Source organism: Phacochoerus africanus, chromosome 15 (assembly GCF_016906955.1).
Source record: "Phacochoerus africanus isolate WHEZ1 chromosome 15, ROS_Pafr_v1, whole genome shotgun sequence".
Lineage (NCBI taxonomy): Eukaryota > Metazoa > Chordata > Mammalia > Artiodactyla > Suidae > Phacochoerus > Phacochoerus africanus.
The window spans coordinates 82479834-82492776 of NC_062558.1; the positions used below are offsets into that span (position 1 = coordinate 82479834).

The window sequence follows — 12943 nt, forward strand, 5'->3', positions numbered from 1 at the left end:
CAGTTTCTGAGTGAGTGGGGGTAGGAGGGGAACCCTGGTTGCTGGGAACCAGGGCTGTCAGTCTGTGGGGTTGGGGAGGGGGAGATTCAGACCCAGTCCTGGTGGAGGACTGGGGGCCTGGTGGGAGCATAACAGGCTCAGGCTGAGTCTAGAGGGGGGACTGGTTTCTAGAAGCATTTGGAGACAAGCCTGGGCTAGGACAGGAATGCCTGAGGTCACCATGGGAGGTGTCTTGATCTCCTCCTGCCACTTCTCACTCTAACCCCGCATCTCATCTCCACCTTTCTTTGACTGACACTCAGTGCCACCTTTTCTCTTGGTCTGTATCTGTTTGCGGGGCCTGTGGCAGGAGGGGCTGCCTATACAAAAGGCTCAAATGTAGACTTTTGTTATATTCAAATGAAAACACAGTACTCGCATTTTGGAGTTAGCCACTTTTTAGGATCCCCCCCGCCCGCTTTTTTTTTTTTTTTTTTTCCCCATCTATTGGGACCCTCACAAAATGTCACCGGCCTCCTTTTGCAAGGTCGTGTCTAACTCTCAGGTCTCTAGCCCTGGTGTGGGTGTATTTAAAGGATTTTAGGCTAGCCGCCCCACCAACCGGGCTGTGCTTCCAGCTGGGGCCGGCAGAGGCCAAGAGCGGACAGGCTGAAGGGGGCGTGGTGGGGGCGGGGCCCAGAGGCCGCCTGGGCCAATAAAGGCTGCGACGCGCGCTCCTAGCTGACTCGGCCGCTCTGGGCGTGCGTGGTTCTCTTTGCTGTAGTCTCCGCTTGTCCCTGAGCTCTTGCACTCCGACCCGCGCCCACCATGCTGGCGCTGCGCAGCAGTCCCCGCTTGCTCCGTCTGCTTTCCGGCCCGCGCTCCGCGCCGCTGCGCCTCTCCGCAACCCGCGCCTGCAGCAGCGGCGGCGACTCCCGTGACCCGTCCTCTTCCGCCAGGAACCCGCTTGTGTACCTGGACGTGGGCGCGGACGGGCAGCCGCTCGGCCGCGTGGTTCTGGAGGTGAGACCACTGGACAGGACCGCGCTGGACTGAGTGAGGGACGGTCCCGGAAGAGCCCTGGACTCCGGGCCGGCGCTGTGTCTGGCTCGCTGTGTGACCTTGCTTCCTGCTCTGGGCCTCAGTTTCCCCATCTCTAAGAAGAGGCATCAGATTGGTCTCTCCGGGCCTCCCCTCGGATCTTTAGACCAATGGAAGTGGGGCGGGGGGAAGGTGGGGGAGGGCGCCCGTGGAGGAGAAAGCTCAAGGTCAGAATGTAGGCAGGAGGGCCTGTCCCGGCAGGCCGGCTCCGAGTTTGGGAAGGGCTCCGAGATCTCACGGGGTGGGAGCGCAGGCCCAGAGCTCCGAGGTGGGTGTCGGGGTGGAGGGGGCAGGCTCTCCAGGATCCAGGCGGCGGACCCCGCTGTGCGCTCACGTGGCGGCCCTTGCATAAGGTGGAGCGGCCCCGGCCCTGCTCCTGCCCTGGGGCGCATGGTTGAGCAAAGGTGCTTTGGGGCTGCCTCCTCTCCTGGTGGGTGCTGGCTGGGCCGGCCGCGGGCCCCAGGAGTCGGGACCCTGTGTTCAGAACTCTTTGCCCCAACTCCAACCCATCACCTTCCCAGGGTAACACTTAGTGCCTGCCCCTGACTCTTTGGGCTTTTTTTTTTTTTTTTAAAGCAGGGAACAAATATGTAGTCTGGAAGGTAACAGGGAACGCTCCTGTGTAGTTCTTGAGCCTGGCCCTCTTTTGAACAAAGGCGCCTCAAGCCTCAGTTTCCTCTTCTGCAAAATGGAAAGCGCCCATTTATTTTAAAGGTTTGGCACCAGGGCAGCTCTTGAAGCTGGGAAGCAAGAGGCTGGCTTGAATGGGGCTCCGTCCTCCCCCGTTTCCACCAGCCTCCTGCCTCTCTCTGAGCCTCAGTTTCCCATCTGCCCATTGAGGAGCTTGGGGGGCCCTCTCTCCAGGCCCTGAGTCTCTGATGCTTTGGGCCCAGCTGAAGTAGCTCTGCTAGGTCTGCCTCTAGAAGTAGGCCAGGATGGTGTTGTCATCTCTTCTGACAGGTTAGGAAATCGAGGCTGCCTCCTGCCAGCCCTGGGTTGAGGAAGCAGCTGGCTTCCCATGGAGGGCTGGGAGTGACAGAGGGCTGGAAGTGACAGGAATGGTGCTCTCTTTGTCTTTCCTGGACCTCTGTGGGAGTTGGGTCCTTCCTTCACCTGCCTCTGGACTGATGTCCTGCCCTCTTTCTCTCCCCACAGCTGAAGGCAGACGTCGTCCCAAAGACAGCAGGTAAGGCAGGGCCTGGGCCCATCTGAGTCTGGTCTGGATGCAAGAGAGGGTGGGATGGCTAGAGGAGTCGGGGCAAGAAATCTGTGACCAGATGGGTACCCTGGGTACTTCTGGCCCTCTGAGCCTCAGAGTTGGCCTTGCCCACCTATCTGGTAGTAGCCCCAGAATCAGTAGAAGAAACATGTGCATTTCCTCTGGGACAACTTCCTCCAGTGGGTCAGGATGATGGCTTCACAGCCCTTGGGCTCCCTGCCCCACTGACCTGGTGCTGGAACATCCAGGAGCCTTAGCTCTTGCCATGGTGCTCGGACATTGAGGTCAGGGTACAAGGTCACCCAGCTAGAGCAGACCCAGGTTCCGGGGCTTTCCATATCTGCTTACCTCCTGGGGTGGGAGGGTAAAGAGCGCTCTGGCTGGAAGCATTGTAGCCCCTGGGTTAAGGCCTGGTGCTACTGACCTGCCTCTTTCTCCAACCCTCAGAGAACTTCAGAGCCCTGTGCACTGGGGAGAAGGGCTTCGGCTACAAAGGCTCCACGTTTCACAGAGTCATTCCATCCTTCATGTGCCAGGTATCTCAGATCTCTCCCTGCCTTGGGTTCCTCTTCTGTAAGTGGGGATAGAGATGGGGTCGCCTCGGAAGATTGTCATGGGGAGTAACCAGGGTGCACACGCCTGGTGCCTGGGAAGTCTGAATGGAGGGCAACTGCCATCACTCTCTCAGCCTGGCCTCTCACTGGAGCTTGTCCTGGCTGATGTAGAAAACTTCCCTGCCCCAGGAGTTGAGCAACAGGGCAAGTGGCAGGACGGGGCAAACGGCAGGATGGCCCTGCCTTACACAGTCAGGAGAGTTGAGCAATGGAGGGAGAACCAGCATTGGGGTGTGGATGTGCTCAGGGGTAGATCTGAAGGCTTTGGCGGACTATTGAAGCAGTCTCTGCCCGTATCCCAATGAGCACTTGGCATAGGAGAGAAGGAGGAGGTGGAAGAGGGAGAGAGACCCGGCACAGACAAGAACACACAGGTCTGTACTTGAAGCCTCTTTTCGGATAAGGGCATCTGTCTCAGTTAAACGAGTATGTTTTTTCATCGTGTGTTCTGCCTCTTTTCAAAAGCATTTTTAAAAAGCTGCTGTGTCAGAGGTTTTGGGGGTAGATGTCGACAGCAAGAACTTTCCCAAGGGCCAGGATCCAAGCTATGCTGGGGGTTGTCCTGAGTTTAGGTCAGGTCCAGCTAAGACAGGAGCTAGTGTCTGAAGTCAGCACACCCGGAGGCAGGGGCCTGGATGTCATGACTTCTTTGAAGTCCTTTCAGCCAGGAATTCTCCCCACCCATTCCCTCCACCCTGACCTGGTGGCTGTCATCACATCATGGTGAGTGGCAGTGGGTTGGGGCCGGGCCTGCTGATGTGTTGAATATGAGGAATGCAAGGGAGGGGTGGGGGCAGGGGCTGTGGCTGTGGGATAGGCCTGGCCACAGCCCATGGCACTCTGCTGCAGAGGCTCCCAGTTTGCATGAGGCTGTGGATGAAGCAGGACCTAAAGGGGATGTCCTGAGCTGAACTAAGGTCTTCCTCTGAACTGCAGCAAGCAAGGGTAGGGACTCCAAAGCTGGAGGGCTCTTGGTGGCATGGGATGGTGGCATGGGGAGGCCCAGGCAAGGTTTTTTATTTGTCCCTCTCTGGCACTTTTGGCACTTGTGGATCCTTCAACCAGGGTAGTTAGGTGACCCTTCACTTGAGGATCCCTCTAAGGCAAACAGCCTCATGACCACAGCTGGGAGTTGGGGCTGGCAGTGGCTATGGCTATGGCTATAGCTGTGGCTTCCCATGGAAGCTTCAAATAAGCTGTAAAGAAGGTGGCAGCCCTACACAGGCTCTGTCCTGGGCCAGAATGGCGTTGGGAAGCCACTGGGCTTGTGAAGGGGTGATGTTGGGACAGGAAGCGGGGACTCAGCATAAGGAACTGGCTCTGTGCCAGCTGCTGCTGCCACTCTGCACAAACCACACTTGGGAACGGGGTTCCTGGCCTCCTCCCTGTTGACTCCAAGAGTTGTGGGTAGAAAATTCTAAGTCACTAAGAAGCATCTCATGACCAAGGTTTTTTAAGGATCATTTGAAAACTTGCTGAGACAAAAGTACATCATTCAGAAACCAAGATAGTTATTGTGGCAGAAAATATTTAGGCTGTATTTTATTTTTGCTTATTTTCCTTGGTGTGGTATTAGTCCGTCTATCATTAGATGTTTTTTGACCCCTTTGCCTGAAGGCTACCGGTTGGGTGGGCTGGGGGCTGCACCCCTTTGCCAGCTCTGGTGGTGACCGCTAAGAGAATGCTCCATCCTTGCAGGCTGGCGACTTCACCAACCACAATGGCACAGGAGGGAAGTCCATCTACGGAAGCCGTTTTCCTGACGAGAACTTCAAACTCAAGCATGTGGGGCCCGGTGAGTGCAGCCGCCAGTCCCTAGGCACTATGCCCCAGAGCTGTGACCCAGCCTCTGCCATCCCAGCAGTCCTGGAGGCTGCACCCTGATAATTGACTGCTCCATATCCAATGATGCCCACTCCTGTAACACCCAGATGGGCTTGTGGAAAAGTCTAGAGTTCAGGGCTCAGGGTCTTACTCTGGTTCTACCACTGAGAGCTTCCATGAGGCCCTTTCCTCCTGAGGTGGCAAAGGTGGACAGGCCCTAGGGAGCTGCATCCTCTGGGCCCTGGTTCTCCTCTCTTGAGTCCCCAGGATCTTCAGACTCAAGCATCCTTGTTTGCACCGTCTGCTGTTTTGAATGACTTTCCAGGTGAGATGCCTCCTGGGGCAACCTAGTCATCCAGCTTGCTTTTGCAGGTGTCCTGTCCATGGCAAATGCAGGCCCCAACACCAACGGCTCCCAGTTCTTCATTTGCACCATAAAGACAGACTGGTAAGTTGCCTGCTTCTGGCCCCAGGTCCTCTGGGAAGGATGGGTGGTCTTGCAACTGGAGGGGGCAGGTAGTTTGAGGCTGACTCTCTGCTCTGGGATAGTAGCCCTCACCCAGGTGTGTGTCTGTATGAGAGAAGGAGAAAGTTCGCAAAAGGATTTTGGCAGAATTTGGGTGGTTCTTGCAACTCTGTCATTATCAGTCTTCCCATTGTTGCTTGACTTTTCTCAGTGTTTTTTCGCACACACGGGAAGGATTCTTTGACCAAACACATTTGGGAAATGCTGGGGAACATATTAGGCCTCGAGATGGTCTGTGGCAAAAGCCTGTCTGCTTGGTTTAACTTGATGTTTCCCTGACCGATGTGACTTGGAGAGCACCTTGGAAAATGCTGGAGTAGATGTTTGGATATCACACCGGATTTCTCAGCAGGCTTTAGCATGGCCTGTAGTTAGCTATCAGCCCTTTAGAGCCCTTTTCCCCAATGCCCATGGATTTTAGGGGTGTCTTTCCAGGTCAGTTTTCCACTAAATTTCCTAAGTTTCTCTACCCAGAATCCCTGTGTCCTAGCTCTGAGACATCTCAGAGGGGTGAAGGGACAACAGCTGTTCTGGAGCTAACGCTTAATAAAGGCCATTTCTGAGGACTTGGGGGCCTGGGTGGCTAGCAACTAGGGGTTGCTAGCCACCTCTAGTCTCCGAGCCAGAAGGGACATGAGTAGACTTCCCGTGTGGCTCACAACAGAAAGGACATGAGTGTCGGGACCTGGGCAAGTTGTTGCCAGCTCTGCCTGCCCTCCTCCTTCCATGGACCCACCAGTGGATCCTATAGTGCAACCAGTCTTGGCCTTGTTGACCCTGTACTAGGCTGCCTTTTATTTTATTTTATTTTATTTATTTTTTTCTGTCTTTATAGGGCCCCATCCATGGGCATTTGGAGGTTCCCAGGCTAGGGGTCAAATCAGAGCTGTAGCCACTGGCCTGTGCCACAGCCACAGCATAGCAACATCAGATCTGAGCTGCATCTGCAACCTACATCGCAGCTCATATCAACGCCAGATCCCTAACCCACTGAGTGAGGCCGGGGTGGAACCTGTGTCCTCATGGATGCTAGTCAGATTCATTTCCACTGGGCCACAATGGGAACTCCTAGGCTGCCTTTTAGATTCTTAGGGCCTTCTCAGATTGTGAGCTGCTCAGGACTCACATAGTTTTACCCCACCTGTTACCCTGACTCTCACCTCAGAATTCATGACTATTAAGATAGTTCTGTTTACACAGATCTCTCATTTCTTCACAGTAGTTCAATATTCCGTTATCTCCCTGTGAAGAACAAGAATAATTTGATTTTCCTGGATAGGTTCCTAGGATTCAGGTTAGGTGGCCTGGGGCGAGATCACCCAGCATGTGAGGCAGAACCCAGCCTGGGAGGGAGCCATCCTCCTGTGTGTTCTGGGGGTTCAGCAGGGCTCGATGCTGGAGCTGTGAGGGGTGGGGCCTGCTCTTCACGTGGGTTCCTTTCAAAGCTGCTGCTTTGGGTAAATTGTCCCATAACCAAGGAACTGTGACGCTGGGTGGCATTGCACCACTCTCGTTTCTGCTCGCCTGGCTCACCTCTCCTCACAGGCTGGATGGCAAACACGTTGTGTTTGGCCATGTCAAAGAGGGCATGGATGTTGTGAAGAAAATAGAATCTTTCGGCTCCAAGAGTGGGAAGACATCCAAGAAGATTGTCATCACAGACTGTGGCCAGTTGAGCTAACCTGCAGTGGCCAGGGCGCTAGGCTGGTGGCAGCTGCAGCACAGGAGTGGACTCGCCCAGGTGGCTGCCTCAGGCTCCCAGCCAGGGGCCCTTGGAGTTGCCTGGGCTCGCTCCACCGTCTCTGTGCTCCAGGAAGGCCTCAGATGAATATCAAACCTCACAGGACACTTCAGGCTGCTTCCCCAGTGCTTGGCCTTCCTCAGCACCCCATCCCTGGACACCCATCATGGCTACTGTCACCGCTCCTTGTCTGATTGCCTGACCCAAGTTCACCTGTGCCTTGGACATCAGGAGTGATGATGGAATAGCTCTGAGGGTAGTTTCTACCTTTTCTTTGACCGAGGGGGGAAGCCGGTTCCTGTAAAGGGCTGTCGTATCTGTTTAATGTCATCTCCCTAATTGGAATAATTTAACTAATAAGACTGCCTGGAGCTGAAGCTGAGACACCAACTACACCAGGCTGTGGTGTGACCTGAGTTTGTGGCACAGGCTACAGACGCAGAGCTTAGCCTTTGGAGCACGATCCAGGCTTTTGTGAAGGTCCTGGGGCTGAGACCTTATATCCTAGCCACTGTGAATCCCACTGGTCTGCTGCTCTTGGATTTGGGGAGAACCCCTGGGGGTAGAAGCAGCTGAACCTGGGAACAGACCCACTGCAAGCTGTGCCTAGTCAATGTGAATTCCCGAGTTGAAAACAAATGGTCTCAAAGTGCTGTGTGCTCTGGAAGGAAGTCATTGCGTATTTCCTGTTGGGCTTTGATTTTTTTTTTTTTCTGTGTGTTTAATATTAAATCTACTGATTATGAACACAGTACACTTCTGGAACACCTTAAATGTGAAAATAAATCCTATTTTCTATAAAAGACTGTCTGGTGTCCTTGGCTTTAGGGAGCTGTCTGAAACAGGTATTTGAAGCCAAACTTTACTGTGTTACGACTGTCACTCGGTGCTCTGCTGAGGGCTTTTATGTGGGTTCTCAATTACCCCAGCAACCTGTGAGGGTATTCTTGTTATCCTCTTTTGCAGATGAGGAGACGGCTCAAGCTGTCTTAGCGTCTGCAGAGCATCTGTGGGTGCTGGCTCCACCTGTGGGTGACCGTGAGTCTCAGTTTTGCTCAGCTATGTAAAGGGGTAAATGCCCACCTCCCAGGGTGACAAGGGTTGGGTGTGATCCGTGTAAAGTGCATAGCACGGGGAGTTCCCATTGTGGCTCAGCAGGTTATGAACCCAACTAGTATCCATGAAGATGTGGGTTCCATCCCTGGCCCTGCCCAGTGGGTTAAGGGTCTGGCATTGCTGTGAGCTGTGGTGTAGGTGGTAGATGTGGCTTGGAGCCCATGTTGCTGTGGCTGTAGTGTAGGCTGGCAGCTATAGCTCAGATTCAACCCCTAGCCTTGGAACTTCCATATACACTGCAGGTGTGGCCCTAAAAAGAAAACAAAGGGGGAGGGGGCATAGCACAGTCCCTGGCACATGATTTTAGTCAGTGCTCTGGAGTTGACAAAGGCTTTTCCTGTGTGTCAGGGTCTTAGAGGAAAAGGAGCCATGGTGGTTCTCTTAGGTTAGATGTGGACCTGAATACCCTAGATGTAACATTTAAATTTGGAGTTGGTTCTGAACTGGAGGGCAGTTTGGGGATGGGTGGTGGTGGGAGGAGATTTGACAACTTAAGCAGCGAGGGATGGCACAGTCTGAACAATAGGAGAATCACATTCTACTCAGTGTGATTAGAATTGCCTCACATTGGGTTTCCCTGAGTCTGATGATGTGTGGTCACAGGCCCTTGTAGTCATTCTGAGGTCATAGTGGCTGGACTTGGGGCATTTGGAGTGTGGGGTTCCCTGAGACAGGTTTTCTGAGGTCTCAGGTTGATACAGTCACTCTGAGGTCCTGGCTGGAGTTGGGTGATTGGACTTGGGGGAGTTTCCGTGAAGTCAGTTCAGCTGCATGGATTGGGAACTCAGCTGACCTAGCAGTTTTCAAACTGTTCTCAAGAGCCTTGGGGGTCCTCCAACAAGGGGCATGAGCTCCTGAACCCCATTTCAATCATAGATACCCTCTGTTTTTCCTTAAAGGGATTTCCTTTGAAGAATGGGATCTTAAGCCAAATAATAATAATTGCTTATCAGTCAACCTATCCAACATTTTAAAGATGAGTAAACTGAGGCCCTGAGAGGGGTTCTGGTTGCCCGAGGTGACCCTGTGAGTCAGTGGACAGAGCAGGGGCTAGAACCCAGGACCTACCAGTCTAGAGAGCTTTCTGATGGAGGCCTTTTGGGACACACAGGCCCCCTTTATTCTAAGATCACACGCCCTCAGAGCGCTTTTGATTTCAAAGCCATGCTTTGGGTCCCTGTAGAGTTTCCTTTTGACCTCTGGGGACTCTAGGGGGCTGTGGTGATATTGACACGTGTGAGGGTCAGCCCCTTGAGATATGACCTGCTGGCCCCTTGGTGAGGGTGACCTGCTGGCTCTTTCTGAGGGATCTCAGGGTCACAGAGCCTGCGGGGCATGTGTTTAGTTCACAGCACATTTCCTTTTCAATGAGAAAGTATGTGTGTGTGTCCATCCCTCCCTGCAGAAGAGTCTAGTGCGGGGCAGGGAGATTGAGCATGCAAGAATTTCCTAAAAATGCACTTTCTGAAGGTGGGACTGTTCACTGCAGTTTTCTTCCCAGAACTCTGCCCAAGGGCCTGAGCCTGCCTTACTACATAAAGCGATAGACAGGATACTGACTTGTTGCTGACACAGGTACCTAATGCCTGAAGGAAACAGTGAGTCATACATGTGCTCTCACAGATGGAATCATATGTGACACCATGTCAACACGATGTTTAAATGTCTGAAATAGCATTTTCCCGAGACAACACAGGATAGCGTTTCAAAATGACTTCATTGAAATATGATTTACCTACAGTAAAATTCACATATTTTAAATGTACACATCAATAACTTGTGATCAGTAACCACCACCAATTAAGTTATAGAACATTTTCATCTCCCCAGAAAGTTACCTCTGTGCCTATTCCCAGAAAGCCACTGATTTCTATCACTACGGATGAATTTTGCCTGTTTTAGAATTTTGTATAAATGGAATCCTGCAGGATTTACTTTTTGTGTCCGACTTCTTTTGCAGAGCATATATGAGGACATGGGAGAATTGAACACTCTTCTGGACTCTGTAGAATGTTGCTCCATGAAGAGGAATGTTGGTCAGTGTTTCCCATGTCTGATAAGGCCCAAAGCAATGCCTCTCCTAGGAATCATGGGGTGCTGGGAAAGCATGCAGATTCCTGGGCCACAGCTGCGACCTACTGAAACAAATCTCTGAGGGTGAATCTGAATTTTTAAACTTTTAAAAATTTTCTTTTTAGGGCCACACCTGCGGCATATGGAAGTCCCCAGGCTAGGGGTTGAATTGGAGCTGCAACTGCTGGTCTACACCACAGCCACAGCAGCACGAGATCCAAGCTGTGTCTGCGACCTGCACCACAGCTCACGGTAATGCCAGATCTTTAACCCACTGAGCAAGGCCAGGGATCAAACCCACATTCTCATGGATACTGGTTGGGTTCGTTTCCTCTGAGCCACAATGAGAACTCCTAGAAATCTGAATTTTTAAATAATGATTCAGGAGTTCCCATTGTGGCTCAGTGGGTCAAGAACCTGACATAGTGTCCATGAGGATGCAGGTTCGATTCCTCCCCCTTGCTCAGCAGGTTAAGGATGCGGCATTGCCACAGGCTGTGATGTAGGTTGCAGATGTGGCTCAGATCTGGTGGTGTGGCTGCGGTGTAGTCCAGCAGCTGCACCTCTGATTTAACCCCTAGCCTGGGAACTTCCATATGCCGCAGGTGCAGCCCTAAAAGGAAAATAGTAAAAATATGATAATAATTCAATTAAAGTTTGAGAATTTAAGTGTAGGCCAGAGGGGACAAGTTGAAAAGGGAGACCACCAGACCACTAGAATCATTGTTGACTTGTTGAAACATGTTTTGCTGGATGCCCTGGGCATCTGGACTAAGAACTTCCACTTTTAAAAGATGCCTCACTTGAGGAGTTGGATGATAACTCTTGGATGGTGAGTGGGTACCCTGTGCAGCCCAAGCTTTGTGGGGGCTGGTGGGCAGCTGTCCTCTTCCATGGCTCCTTCTTAAAGCCTTGGCCGATGGCAGGGCCTTCATGGGCAGATGCTCACACGGTGGTGGCTCTAGCTCTTCCGTTTTGTCAGGAGAGAGTCTGGCTTGGGTGGGCCCAGACTGGAGAGCATTTCTCAGTGAATGGTTTCTGGGGCCCATGAGTCAGATCCCTGTCCCAGGTCTGCTGTAACAAGGTGGGTAGAGAAAGTCTTGGTTCCACACTGCCTCCTAGATCAGTCCCAGCCTTGAGCAAATGTTCAGAATCCTGATTGTATTATTATTATTATTATTACATGATATTGTGATGGTTAATCTTCTGTGTCAGCTTAACCAGGCCCTGGACTGTCTGTACTTTTGGTCACACTTTATTCTAGGTGTGTCGGTGAGGGTATTCGTGGAGATTAACATCTGAGTAGGTAGAGTGAATAAAGCAGATTGCCCTCCATCATATGTGTGGGGCCTCCTCTAGTTCACTAAAGACCTGACTAAAACAAAAGGCTGAATAAGAGGGAACTCTTCCTGCCTGTTTGAGTGGGGACCTAGGCCTTTTCCTGCCCTCCCCCGCCCCAATTCAAACCGAAACTTCAGTCTTTCTGCTGGCTTTTGGACTGGAACTCACACGTCAGTTTTCCTGGTTCTCAGGCCTTCTGACTTGGACTAGAACTGCATCATGAGCTCCCCTGGGTCTCTAGCTGGCCAGCTGCAGATCTCAAAACCTCTCAGGGCATTCCTGCTGTGGCACAGTGGGTTAGTGATTGGCTTGTCTCTCTGGAGGCATCTGTTCAATTCCCCACCTTTGTGCAGTGGGTTAAGGATCCGGTGTTGCCCCAGTAGTGGCATAGGTCGCGGCTCCAGCTCAGATTCAACCCTGGCTTGGGGTCTTTTGTATGCCATGGGTGTGGCTGAAAAAGAAAAAAAAAATCAGCCCCCATAATTGTGTGAGTCACTTACATATAATAAATCTCTTTCTATATTTATGTACATACACACACCCTATTGGTTCTGTCTCTCTGAAGAGCCCTGGCTGAACATTTTTTTCTTCTACTTATATAGCCAAAATGTACTTATAAAAATTCGTATGTTCTATAAATATACATTATAGAGAATTAAAATTACCCATAACTCTATCATGTCAAGGGTCAGTATAAGTTTCTGCATTTGTTTAAGATGTAAGCTAAGACTAAGGCTGGAATAGGACAATAGAGAACCCTCCCTCCCCAACCCCAAGCCTAGTCTATCACTAGGGGAGAAGGAAAGACATGGAAAGCGATACCTTCCATGTTGCAGAAAGCTGGGAGTGGAATGCAAACATTGAGGAAAAAAACCTTTGGGCACCCCAGCTCCACCCCAAGTACATGGCAATATTTACCCACCACTTCAAGGATCTATACCTAAGGGGCTCTGAAGGTAAGGACAGCAATAACTAAACCCAAAGCAAGCTCAGCTCCTGACTAGATCAAGCCAATTTCTCATAAAAAAGACCTGAAATAATTAGTCACATGCCCATTTCCCAGTGTACACACTATACCATTGTCTTTTCTGTATAATGTTTAGCATTCAATGAAAAAAAAAAATAGAAGACACAAAAGAGAAAGGAAAAAAAAAACTTAATAAATTAAGCAATTTGAATTTCCCGTTGTGACTCAGTGGCAATGAGCCCGACTAGGATCCATAAGGATGGGGGTTCTATCCCCGGCCTCACTCAGTGGGTTAAGGATCCGGCGCTGCCGTGAGCTGTGGTGTAGTTTGCTGACGCGGCTCATATTTGGTGTTGCTATGGCTGTGGTGTAGGCCATCAGCTACAGTTCTGACTTGACCCCTAGCCTGGGAACTTCCATAACCTGCAAATGTGGCCCTAAA

The 12943-nt window shown here is 51.6% G+C and overlaps 1 protein-coding gene across 3 annotated transcripts; it reads left to right on the forward strand.

The window, feature by feature from the left end:
• The first annotated feature begins 700 nt into the window (after positions 1-700).
• Positions 701-10308, forward strand: PPIF (peptidylprolyl isomerase F). 3 transcript variants are annotated; one of them, XR_007132283.1, is made up of 7 exons: positions 701-1002; positions 2236-2266; positions 2747-2835; positions 4612-4708; positions 5110-5185; positions 7971-8042; positions 10081-10308. XR_007132283.1 is itself a non-coding variant. In XM_047761240.1 (6 exons), coding segments are annotated over exons 1-6 (489 nt in total). In that variant the 5' UTR covers positions 701-807; the 3' UTR covers positions 10082-10306. The 3 variants fall into 3 exon arrangements, 2 of the variants coding, with proteins under 2 accessions (XP_047617196.1, XP_047617195.1); XM_047761240.1 differs by lacking the exon at positions 7971-8042 and having other exon boundaries at positions 10081-10306; XM_047761239.1 differs by lacking the exons at positions 7971-8042; positions 10081-10308 and adding an exon at positions 6809-7807 and having other exon boundaries at positions 703-1002.
• Positions 10309-12943: the final 2635 nt, after the last annotated feature.

Coding starts and splice junctions, on each gene's coding strand:
- PPIF (XM_047761239.1), top strand. CDS start 808: ATGCTGGCGCTGCGCAGCAGTCCCCGCTTGCTCCGTCTGCTTTCCGGC. Junction 2,836..4,611: donor TTCCATCCTTCATGTGCCAG/GTATCTCAGATC, acceptor CCATCCTTGCAG/GCTGGCGACTTCACCAACCA. Junction 5,186..6,808: donor TGCACCATAAAGACAGACTG/GTAAGTTGCCTG, acceptor CTCTCCTCACAG/GCTGGATGGCAAACACGTTG.